The sequence below is a fragment of the Sebastes fasciatus genome, chromosome 8 (assembly GCF_043250625.1).
Source record: "Sebastes fasciatus isolate fSebFas1 chromosome 8, fSebFas1.pri, whole genome shotgun sequence".
Classification (NCBI taxonomy): Eukaryota; Metazoa; Chordata; class Actinopteri; order Perciformes; family Sebastidae; genus Sebastes; species Sebastes fasciatus.
Genome location: NC_133802.1, coordinates 24,514,520 through 24,526,238, shown reverse-complemented (window position 1 = coordinate 24,526,238; position 11,719 = coordinate 24,514,520). Strand labels below are relative to the sequence as shown.

Sequence of the window (11,719 nt, the reverse complement as noted above, 5' to 3'; positions counted from 1 at the left end):
CTTATCCATAGTCGGTGTATAACCTACAGTATATGATGGACGGCTCGCCCCCAGTTTGGAGAAGACAGGAGTTACCACTGTAGGTGATGCACTGACTCTGGATAATAACCTCATACAACCACACTACAAAACACCCAAACTATCCCTTTAAGTACAACTTGAGTTGAAAAACATGAATACATAGTGTTTTATTTTTTAATAATAATCCGTTCAGAAAGTCAGCCAACAGTCCAACACAGGAAGTCCTCAGATTCTGTACAAAAAGTTGCCCTCTGCGTCAAAGAAGTCGTTCCCAACTTGCACCACAGGATGAGGCTTTGCCATTTCCATAAACTCTTCAAGCTCCTCGTCTGTCAACGGCCGTCCATCCCAGCTCTCCTCGTCCTCTTTGTCCTCCTCTGCAGGATTTGTGTTAGAACCGCTGTCCTCTACTTTTGATCTCGTCGTCACAAGGACATCTTTACCAACACCAGCTCTGAACTGGGAGGGCAGAAGCGTAACAGAGGCAGCGGGACTCTTAACCAGGGAGCCTTCACCTCGAAGCATCAGAGTCTTATCAGCCACAGGCACCACTGCACCTTCACTACCTCCAGGTGGGAGTAGAGCTGGTGTGCGGTGTCCAGGCAGCTTCAGCCTGTCCTGCTCTGTCCTAGGCAACACCGGCTGACCGAGTCCAGCCATCGCTCTGGCATCCTGCTTGACTTTTCTATCAGGAGCGGGGACAAACTTGCTCTTGAGCACTCTCAGGATGACTTCAGGGGTGACGGAGTAGCCTTCAGCCAGACGCTCTACTGTCCACTCATCTGGTTGCTCTTGCTTCAGATATCTGAAAATTTAGTCACATTTTAATCAGAATCAAAAATACTTTATTGACGAAGACCTACGGTGATCGAAACATGTTGGCTTTTTTAATGATTTAGCCACTACAATAAAGGCTTTTTAATATATTTCCTTCCTCGTTGCCACTGGTTTTAGTATTTTGGAGTGCCTTCCTATCTATAAAGGAGTAAGTAACATGTCAATTATGTACATAATGCTACAAAATTGTACATAATGCTACAGTACAAACACAATATATGTAAAAGAAATATAAGTAACTAATTAAATTGTACAAATATTTGCATTAAGACGTGCAATATATAACATAGAACTGTGCAAATAACTAAATACAATACAAAATGCTTATAAGTAAATACAAAATGCTGAGAAGTATTAAGTTTGTTAAATATAAATGCAAGAATGGTATAAATAAGAATCAAATAAAAGTTTCTTGAAATGTACAGTATAAATGCAGTATTATTGACAGAGTACACCTCCTTTATGCAATTACCTTGAAGACAGAAAAAAGTTTTCTTGGGTGGTTTGAGATAACAAAGCTCCTCACCTGATCTGCTGAATAGCATCCCAGGTTAGTTTCCTATGTGGAGCTCCTGATGGAGTCATCTTTCTTCTTAGTATATGATATTTCACAGTCTTCTGCTCCTTTCTGTGCTCACTGAAAAACATGGAGGAGGTGGCGTAATTTATATAGATTGTAAAGACACACAAAGCATTGTACCCAGGGAATGAAATTAGCACCTGCCACCTGCCAAATACAGGGTAAATGTTGGTTGTGGCAGGTGAAAATTTCAGGTCACCTGCCACCATGGCAGACAGGTTATCTTTATATTAAGAAATATTATTTTTTACAAAGCAATTCTAAAGCCTAAATTAAATATATGGTAACACTTCATTTTACAGGTCCACAAATGTCATGGTAATTAGGTGATAATTAGCAAGTAACATATTTGAAATTTCTTGTAAACCTGTGACCTTTAAAATGAAGTGGTACCAAATATAGTCATGGATTAAGGTTACATGATATATTCCATAATTCTACAGTCTGGTACCACTGACTCAGTGTTTACAATTTTAAAACCTAGATTTCAAAAGTGGCAGACAAAAAAAAAGAGTGGCCAGTAGAACTGTTCAGTGACCTGCCACAGTGGTAGGTGAGGATACATTGATTTGACCTATTTTGGACACTAGAATAATGTTTGACTTACTCAACCAAGGTCTGGAGCTTGTCTTCTACATCCTCAACATCCTCCAGTTCATCATCATCAGACATCTCATCTCTGTATCTTGAAGCTCTGTTGTTATTAGACGCTCTGTCTCTGTGACCATGGCTCTGTCCCATCCAGGCCTTGCTGGCTCCTCTGCTTGCAAACCGACAGCAGTTAACAGTAGAAGCTGAGGGCATCAGTGACAGAGCACCAAGTCTGGAGAGAAGAGAGAGGAGCTGCAGAGGTCGGGCCATGCTCTCAGACAGGTGAGTCCTCTCTGTTTGAGATAATATCATGCACTAAAGAGGAGGAGACACAAGGAAACTAACATTAACACACGTCTAATAGTCAAACAGCCCACTGACAGACCCTGTTCAGACCCAGTAATATGAGTTACATACCGTTATTTCACCGCAGAGGAGCCACCTTCATCAAAACATCAGAAACTCGTGGTGTACATCCGCAAACATACTAAGGCCTATTGAAAGGAGGTTAGGTCACGCGTCATCAAGGCGTCATATCTCCGGGGGTATAGCGCATGCGCAGTTGAATCTGGCCTGCACTGACTGTAATTTCATTTACACTGCGCATGCGTTGCACCCCTTATACAAGACCAGTGTCCTAGCCTCCTTCAAAAGGCCTTGAAACATACCTCCTACAACATGAAGACGGTTCTGCCTCCTAACGGAACGGAGGTGCCGTTATTAGCTAAACGGACCTAAAACTGAACAAAGAGGCTCTTTTGTAACAACAAATCGCATTCAATATTAACGTTACATGTTTTAACGACCGCTTGTGTCATTTCAATTCCAAAAACAACGCGCTAAATAGATAAAATAATTTATATCCCAAGAGAGTTGTCATAGAAACCAGAAACTATAACAAAATGGCGGCATCTGCCGGGCGCCCTCGGGCTCTGCACTTTGCCCCGTATTCATGAGTCACGCAGCTGCGCACGGTCGGGTCTACAAGGGAGCCCGCAAATTGTAAAAACTCTCGCGAGACTCACTGCCCAACAACCTATCCTAACCTTAATTATACGAGGTCAATACCTAATCTTAACCATTCCGAGGGTCTACGCCTAACCGTAACTATTCGAGATCAATGCCTAATCTTACCTATTTGAGATCAATGCCTAATCTTAACTATTCGAGGTCAACGCCTAACCTTAACCATTCAAGATCAATGCCTAATCTTAACCATTCGAGGTCAATGCCTAATCTTAACTATTCAAGATCAATGCCTAATCTTACCTATTCAAGATCAATGCCTAACCTTACCTATTCGAGGTCAACGCCTAACCGTAACTATTCAAGATCAATGCCTAATCTTAACCATTCGAGGTCAATGCCTAATCTTAACCATTCGAGGTCAATGCCTAATCTTAACTATTCGAGGTCAATGCCTAATCTTAACCATTCGAGGTCAATGCCTAATCTTAACCATTCGAGGTCAATGCCTAATCTTAACTATTCGAGGTCAATGCCTAATCTTAACCATTCAAGATCAATGCCTAATCTTAACCATTCGAGGTCAATGCCTAATCTTAACTATTCAAGATCAATGCTTAATCTTAACTATTCAAGATCAATGCCTAACCTTACCTATTCGAGGTCAACGCCTAACCGTAACTATTCAAGATCAATGCCTAACCTTACCTATTCAAGGTCAATGCCTTACTTTACCTATTCAAGATCAATGCCTAATCTTAACCATTCGAGGTCAATGCCTAATCTTAACTATTCAAGATCAATGCTTAATCTTAACTATTCAAGATCAATGCCTAATCTTAACCATTCGAGATCAATGCCTAATCTTACCTATTCAAGATCAATGCCTAACCTTACCTATTCGAGGTCAACGCCTAACCGTAACTATTCGAGATCAATGCCTAACCTTACCTATTCGAGGTCAATGCCTAACCTTACCTATTCGAGGTCAATGCCTAACCTTACCTATTCGAGGTCAATGCCTTACCTTACCTATTCAAGATCAATGCCTAACCTTAACTATTCGAGGTCAATGCCTAATCTTACCTATTCGAGATCAAAGCCTAACCTTACCTATACAAGATCAACGCCTAACCTTACCTATTCGAGATCAATGCCTAACCTTACCTATTCAAGATCAAAGCCTAACCTTACCTATTCAAGATCAAAGCCTAACCTTACCTATTCGAGATCAATGCCTAACCTTACCTATTCAAGATCAAAGCCTAACTTTACCTATTCAAGATCAACGCCTAACCTTACCTATTCGAGATCAACGCCTAACCTTACCTATTCAAGCTCAATGCCTAACCTTACCTATTCGAGATCAAAGCCTAACCTTACCTATACAAGATCAACGCCTAACCTTACCTATTCGAAGTCAATGCCTAACCTTACCTATTCAAGATAAATGCCTTAACCCTTAACCCCAAACTGTTCTCCGACGCTTTTCTTAATTGATCAAATGCTGCACTTTACTGTCTTTTGATTGTTTTTTATTATCCTTTTAATTTTTTTCTTTTAACTTATATTTTTATATTCTTTTATTCGTTTTTATCTTATGCACTTTGTGCTGTCTTGCCACTACATATGTTAAGCACTTTGAATTGCCCTTTGTGTATGAAATGTGCTCTATAAATAAACCTGCCTTGCCTTGCCTTCACAAATCTCGCGAGAGTTCCCCCCCCGGTTTGCTGGTTCCCCTTCTACTCACTACTGCTCCTCCCAGGCGCCGTTGTTTCATTTGCGCCATTTTGTCCGCTCACTTTGTTGATTGGGCTTTAGCGAGCTGTACTAGAGCCAATCAGAGGGAAACCGGACAGCGAAGACACGGTAAGGGAGACCCGATTGAAGAGCATTGGTAGTTGTCAGCACGGATTGGTTTGCCTTTGGACCAACCAAATTACTAACCCGAGCTAAATGTCAGTTTGATTTGGACCGCTGCGTCCTCGAGCCTGCAGCCGTTAATAACGTTAATAACGTCTTCTCGTGCTGAACGTTGAAACATGATCTGTGTGCTCGACTAGCTAACGTTAGCTTAAATACCGAGTCTCAAACAAAGGGGGTGGTTCATCAGTAACATGATGATCCCATCAGTAAACGCTGCCTAGCTCATTTACCACCGGCTAATGTTAATAATAATAAACAACCCACGTAGAGACCTATCTGTTTACCTGCTAACTAGCCTCTCTGATGTGCTTTCTAGCATTTAGCACGCCTTTTAGCTCGCTACCTGATGCTAGCCTTTGCTAGCTCCCACCACAGTCTCCTGCATAAACACCCTGTTATAGAGCCAGCCAGCTGCTGACCAGCCAGCTGCTGACCCCATCACACACTGTATGTATGCTTTTATCACCTCTACGTTTCAGACATAACATTTCACATAACTTAGCGTGTTTAATTAAAATGAAAAGAGGCCTTAATGTGTCCCTATTTATCAAACAATGAGTTTGCAGCAGTAGTGTTAGATATCAGTGGGAAATATACTCTCTTTTTTTAATTTCAAAAGGTTTGCTAGCTCCCACGACAGTATCCTGCATAAACACCCTGTTATAGAGCCAGCCAGCTGCTGACCAGATCACCCACTGTATGTATGTTTTTATCACCTTTAAATTACAGACATAATATTTGACATATGACATAACTTTAGTTGAAATTAAAAGGGCCTTAATGTAGATTTATCAAACAATGAGTCATCAGCAGTAGCTTTAGATATCAGTGGGAAATATACTCTTTTCTTGATTTAAAAAAGGTTTGCTAGCTCTAACCACAGTATCCTGCATAAACACCCTGTTATAAAGCCAGCCAGCTGCTGACCACATCACCCACTGTATGTATTGTTTATCACCTCTTAAATATCAGACATAATATTTAACACATTATGATATAACTTGTCGTGTTTAGTTGAAATGAAAGGGGGCCTTTATGTGTCCCTATTTGAATCTTATCAAACAAGCAGCACTGCTCCCAGTAGACCACCAAAAAACTGACCATAACCTGATATTTTCAGGTGGAATTTCATTTCATTCTCACTGTGCAATATCATTTTCCACTGTTTATTGTCAATACTGTATATACTGCTCCTATTTTTATACTTCCTTCTATTTAAATGGTTCATATTTTGTTTCACTTTGTTTAGCTCTTTTTTTTTTTACAGTGTTAGCTGATGCATCTTGTTTTTTGCACTATCCCCTTTGCTGCTGTACACTGCAAATTTCCCCACTGCGGGACTAATAAAGGAATATCTTATCTTATCTTATCAGTGGGAAATATACCCTTTTCTTGATTAAAAAGGTTTGTTAGGTAATGCATTTAAAATAAACCGCAAAAAAAAATCATACATCTAATGTTAGCTAATATTGTATGTGTGTTTCTTTTGTTTCTAGAGAGGGTTGTGACAATAACAAGCCATGGAGCAGTACACCACTGCCACCACTACCACTGGGGAGCAGATAGTTGTGCAGACTTCCAATGGACAGATCCAACAGCAGGTGAGCTCAGGATTTACTCTGATACATTTAGTGTTTTTGATAAAGAAAAATCTGCCATGCCACCAGGGAATGAAATTAGCACCTGCCACCTGCCACCGGCAGATAGGTTTTCCTTATATTAAGAAATATTAGTTTTAAAAAGCAATTCCTAAATTAAAAATAGTCAGGGATTAAGGTTACATGATCCATATTTCTACTGTCTGTTACGACTGACTCAGTGTTTACTAAGGGTGGACAAAAATATTGAGTATTGCAATATTGTGTTTTGTGATACTGTATTAATTCTCAAAAACCCTGTATTGAATTCTAATTAATAGTTTACATGCAAAGATTAACTCAGGAAATACTTTACTTTATTTGCAAAGATATGCAAATGCAGATCCTACTATAAATGCAAATGCAGATCTTACTATTCTGATTGCATAAAGAAAGTTAACTTATGCTCAGATTTTATGCATATAGCAGTGTTATTTATACTATGATAGTTTTCCTAAAATTAGATTTTTTTAAAAATCGCAATATATCGCCTTACTTACAGTATCGCAATATACTGCATCATAACCCCTGTTTCGGGATACGTATCTTATCGCTAGATTCTTGCCAATACACAGCCCTAGTGTTTACGATTCTAAAGCGTTCTACATAGACTTCAGAAGTGGCAGACAAAACAATTGTGTGGCTAGTGGAAATGTTCAGTGACCTGCCACAGTGGCACGTGAGGAAAAAACTTAATTTTAGACCCTGCATGCCATCAATAGTTAACCCTGTGCTATAAGATCACAGGTAACCGGTAACCCAGAGGATTCCAGATCCAGTCTATTTTTCCTGATAATGACTTGTCTGAGACTGTATTGTCCTGTATTATCCTGCCATGCCTGCAGACACAGGGCACAGTGACGGCTGTGCAGCTGCAAACAGAGGCGCCAGTGGTGACGGCCTCAGGCCAGCAGGTGCAGACACTCCAGGTAGTGGTGTCACCGCCGCCGCCCTGTGTCAGAGTCACGACAGTGTTACATGCTACGAGTTTTGCATGGGCTGTTTTTCATGACCCATCTCTGTGCTGTTTGGTTCATCCTCCCCCCTCCCCGCCCCAGCATGTCCTACAGCTGCCTGAACTGCATGTTCCTCAGCACAGCGTGTTGTGTGTCAGCCTCGGGTTTCCGCTTGTGCTCTCATGACTTGTCTGAGTTGTGTTTGTCTCTTGCTAGTCATGCAAGTCAGACGTGGTTCTTCCCAAATGAGGAAGAAAGCCATTTGAAACACAAGTCATATGGATGTGTTTTGCTGTTGGCAGAAGAACCAGCATTGAACAGCATGGATCCATAGTCATTACTGGCTGTCACTTCTCATCATCCAGACATGTTTTTCTTATTGTCTAGTTGCAACATAGCAGTGGATTCCTTCCCTCTGGCATTTTTCCCTATGGTACAACTGTTGCCACAGGCTTCCAGTTGTCCATTGCGGTCACTCACTTAATTAATGGATACCAATTGGACTAGGGCTGCAACTCACAATTATTTTCATTGTCGATTAATCTGTCGATTATTTTCTCAATTAATGGATTAGTTGTTTGGTCTAGAAAATGTCAGAAAATGTCGATCAGTGTTTCCCAAAGCCCAAGATGACGTCCTCAAATGTCTTGATTTGTCCACAACTCAAAGATATTCAGTTTACTGTCATAGAGGAGTAAAGAAAGCAGAAAATATTCACATTTAAGAAGCTGGAATCAGAGAATTTAGACTTTTGTTTTTCTTAAAAAATTACTCAAACCGATTAATCGATTATCAAAATAATTGGCGATTAATTCAATGGTTGATAACCGATCGATTAATCGTTGCAGCTCTACTTTTAAAGCAAATCAAGTTGAAATGAACGTCATGTAACCTTTTGGTTCAGCAGCAATATTCCAATAAATACAAAACCACTGAATACAGAGGTTTTGTATTTTGCAATTGTAGCCTAACTTCATGACAAAAATTGTTCAGAATATACTGTACATAGGCTACAGTTTGGATTCTTTCATGATTGTATCCCAAAACAGAAATGACAGCAAATCATCAATACTTTTATCCATCATGTGGTATCCTGGATGTTCCTGATTAGACATAATTTGCTTGTGGAGCGACACGTAAGTGATATAAAGGTAGCAAACACCTACAGTGGTGCTGTAACATCTTTCTATATCTTTCTGTAGGTGCAGGGACAGCCTCTGATGGTCCAGGTGAGCGGTGGGCAGCTCATCACATCATCAGGGCAGCCCATAATGGTGCAGGCCATGTCGGGGGGTCAGGGTCAAACCATAATGCAGGTGCCTGTATCTGGAACCCAGGGATTACAGCAGGTAAGAGATGGGGCTCAGTTAACTGTATTAAAATTGTACCACATTATCTTGTACGAGGACGCTGTGTTCTCTTTGTAATAGTATTTGCTGACGTAAATGAGATGATGTTCCTGAATCTGTGTTTGTCCATGTGTAGATCCAGCTGGTGCAGCCGGGTCAGATCCAGCTGCAGAACGGTCAGACTATTCAGCTCCAGGGCCAGCAGGGTCAGCCCCAGCAGATCATCATCCAGCAGCCCCAGACAGCCATCACCGCTGGACAGAACCAGGTGTTACATTTTGACCAGCTGGATGGCAAATCCATTGAATCAGATTATTTTTTAATATAATTACTGAGTGTCTTTTCTTCTTACAGGGGCAGCAGATCAGCGTGCAGGGGCAACAGGTGGCACAGACGGCTGACGGACAGACCATCGTCTACCAGCCTGTCAATGCAGATGGCACCGTCCTGCAGCAGGGTAACTCAATCTTCTCCTATCTTTATCTGTTTGCCTTCTGCTTTGTAGACTTCATAAACAGGAGCACTGTTGAGCTGTCATTTTGCATAATAACTGTGATGATAATCTGTTTGCAGGAATGATCACAATTCCTGCTTCCAGTTTGGCAGGCGCCCAGATTGTACAGGCAGGTGCCAACACCAACACTACTAATAGCGGCCAAGGCACTGTGACCGTCACCCTGCCCGTCTCCGGTAACATGGTCAATGCAGGTGGAATGGTCATGGTAAGACCCTGTGCAGAGGTATCTAGCATCTTATTACGTTTTTGTTTTTTTAATCTAGGCTCACTGTCGTGGTGGAGGCCCCTTTTTTAAGAGCACCAACTGTAGTTTTTCAATTTATAATTTTTGTGCTAAACATAACTGCCTTTTTTCTATCCATTGTGAAACTGACTGTAGAAATGTGTTCATATTCTTTTAGTGGAATCATATTGTGATGATAAGTAGGGCTGCAACTCACAATTATTTTCATTGTCGATTAATCTATCGATTATTTTCTTAATTGATTGATTAGTTGTTTGGTTTATAAAATGGTGAAAAATGTCGATCGGTGTTTCCCAAAGCCCAAGATGACGTCCTCAAACGTCTTGTTTTGTCCACAAGTCAAAGATATTTAGTTTACTGTCATAGAGGAGTAAAGAAACCAGAAAGTATTCACATTTAAGAAACTGGAAGAAGCTTTTTTTACTTAATAAATGACTCAAACCGATTAATGGATTATCAAAATAGTTGGCAATTAATTTAGTAGTTGACAACTAATTGATTAATCGTTGCAGCTCTACACTTGATAGGGCGGGACAACTACACCTTTATGATTCTTATTAGTTCAGGATATTTAATGAACTCCACCCAGTGTCAGCTTGTAGAGAAGTCGATTTAGCTAGAACACTTGTATGTCACACTTGTATGTGTCAGCATGTTGATATACATGTATGCTTTCCATGCCAGAGGCCTTAAACACTGTGTCCCTGTTTGTGTCTCTCCCTCTATCAGATGGTGCCTGGAGGTGGTACAGTTCCCACAATGCAACGTATCCCCCTGCCGGGGGCCGAGATGCTCGAGGAGGAACCTCTCTACGTCAATGCCAAACAGTACCACCGCATCCTGAAGCGAAGACAGGCTCGAGCCAAGCTGGAGGCTGAGGGCAAGATCCCCAAGGAAAGGAGGGTAAGACACACTGGTTACCGATCTTGCATCACACATACCGGGCACATTGAAGCTACTGCTACATGCAAGTGCACATGTTTTAAACCCTCTCTCACCAGCTACTCGTTTATTTTGTCTATCTATCATTTCATACTGGACTCATTCTGTATATCATCTTGTGCCGTGAAAGTGGCTGTCCATGATTATATATTGGGGTTTTGGTGAAAGACAAAATGATGAGCTGAAAGCTGCATAGAGCTGGGATTGGCTCCAGCCCCCTACGACCTTGTAAAGGATAAGAGGTTACAGATAATGAGGGAAAAAATCCTATTTCACTTACCCTTAGTGCAGGGGTCTGCATAGATAGATACCACGACAGGCAAGTACAAAAATGTGTTTAGTTTTTTTGAGGTGGGTGAAGTGACCTTTCAATAAGTACTGATACAGAGGTTGCACAATATATTTACAAAGTTTTACTATACTAAGCAAAGCTAAGCTAAACACGATACAATACATTCACATTCTTTCTAGCAGAAGTACCTACACGAATCTCGCCACCGTCACGCGATGCAGCGCAAGCGAGGGGATGGAGGACGTTTCTTCTCACCTAAGGACAAGGAGGAAATGGCTTTGGCCCTGGCACAGGTAAGAAGCTGTGTGCATCAAAACATCACCTACATCTAGCATTGGGTACTGTTCACATAATAAGAAATATATACTGTCTCGAGCCCTAAGCACTTCATACTTCCTTTGAAAGATTTTTGGTGTCACTTTGTTTGAATAGGTGGAATTAAACTCCTCATAATTTATTACTGATCTTTTCTCCTCCTCCTCCTCCTCCTCCTCCTTTTCCTCCAGCAACAGCAGGAGGTGGCCCAGGCAGCAGCAGATGAGACGGTGGCTCAAATGATCCGAGTCTCATAGCACTGTCGCCAACATCATCACTTCTGTCTGTGAACTCTACCCTGCCTGAGACTCTTCATCCCAGCTAACCTCTCACTTTTACTCCCTCCTGCCCCGCCGTCACACACACACACACACACACACACACACACACACACCACACCACACCACACCACACCAAACCACCACTGGGTTTCCTCTGATATCTCTCCACTCCTACACTGGTCTTCCAGGGAGCTGACCATGTGGCTGCTGAGCCTGTGGACTGTTCTGGTCTTCTTCTCTGAAATGGAGGACGCTTCCCCCC

General features: G+C 41.5%; 2 protein-coding genes across 17 annotated transcripts; one reads left to right on the top strand and one right to left on the bottom strand.

Moving 5' to 3' along the window:
- Positions 1 to 92: 92 nt before the first annotated feature.
- ngrn (neugrin, neurite outgrowth associated) lies at positions 93 to 4,868 on the bottom strand. 2 transcript variants are annotated; one of them, XM_074644569.1, is made up of 5 exons: positions 4,749 to 4,868; positions 2,447 to 2,523; positions 2,046 to 2,322; positions 1,385 to 1,495; positions 93 to 826 (listed from the first exon to the last, which is right to left on the bottom strand). In XM_074644569.1, exons 3-5 carry the CDS (start codon positions 2,297 to 2,299, stop codon positions 247 to 249), a joined length of 945 nt encoding a protein of 314 aa, XP_074500670.1. In that variant the 5' UTR covers positions 2,300 to 2,322; positions 2,447 to 2,523; positions 4,749 to 4,868; the 3' UTR covers positions 93 to 246. The 2 variants fall into 2 exon arrangements, with proteins under 2 accessions (XP_074500670.1, XP_074500669.1); XM_074644568.1 differs by lacking the exons at positions 2,447 to 2,523; positions 4,749 to 4,868 and having other exon boundaries at positions 185 to 826; positions 2,046 to 2,341.
- Positions 4,727 to 11,564, top strand: nfyal (nuclear transcription factor Y, alpha, like). Of its 15 annotated transcripts, none has more exons than XM_074644554.1 (10): positions 4,727 to 4,867; positions 6,421 to 6,525; positions 7,407 to 7,490; positions 8,720 to 8,866; positions 9,003 to 9,134; positions 9,221 to 9,323; positions 9,440 to 9,606; positions 10,357 to 10,530; positions 11,041 to 11,154; positions 11,368 to 11,564. In XM_074644554.1, the coding sequence occupies exons 2-10, from the start codon at positions 6,445 to 6,447 to the stop codon at positions 11,431 to 11,433; spliced, it is 1,068 nt and encodes a 355-aa protein (XP_074500655.1). In that variant the 5' UTR covers positions 4,727 to 4,867; positions 6,421 to 6,444; the 3' UTR covers positions 11,434 to 11,564. The 15 variants fall into 15 exon arrangements, with proteins under 15 accessions (XP_074500655.1, XP_074500663.1, XP_074500657.1 ...); XM_074644562.1 differs by having other exon boundaries at positions 7,407 to 7,493; positions 9,440 to 9,588; positions 11,044 to 11,154; XM_074644556.1 differs by having other exon boundaries at positions 7,407 to 7,493; positions 11,044 to 11,154.
- Positions 11,565 to 11,719: the final 155 nt, after the last annotated feature.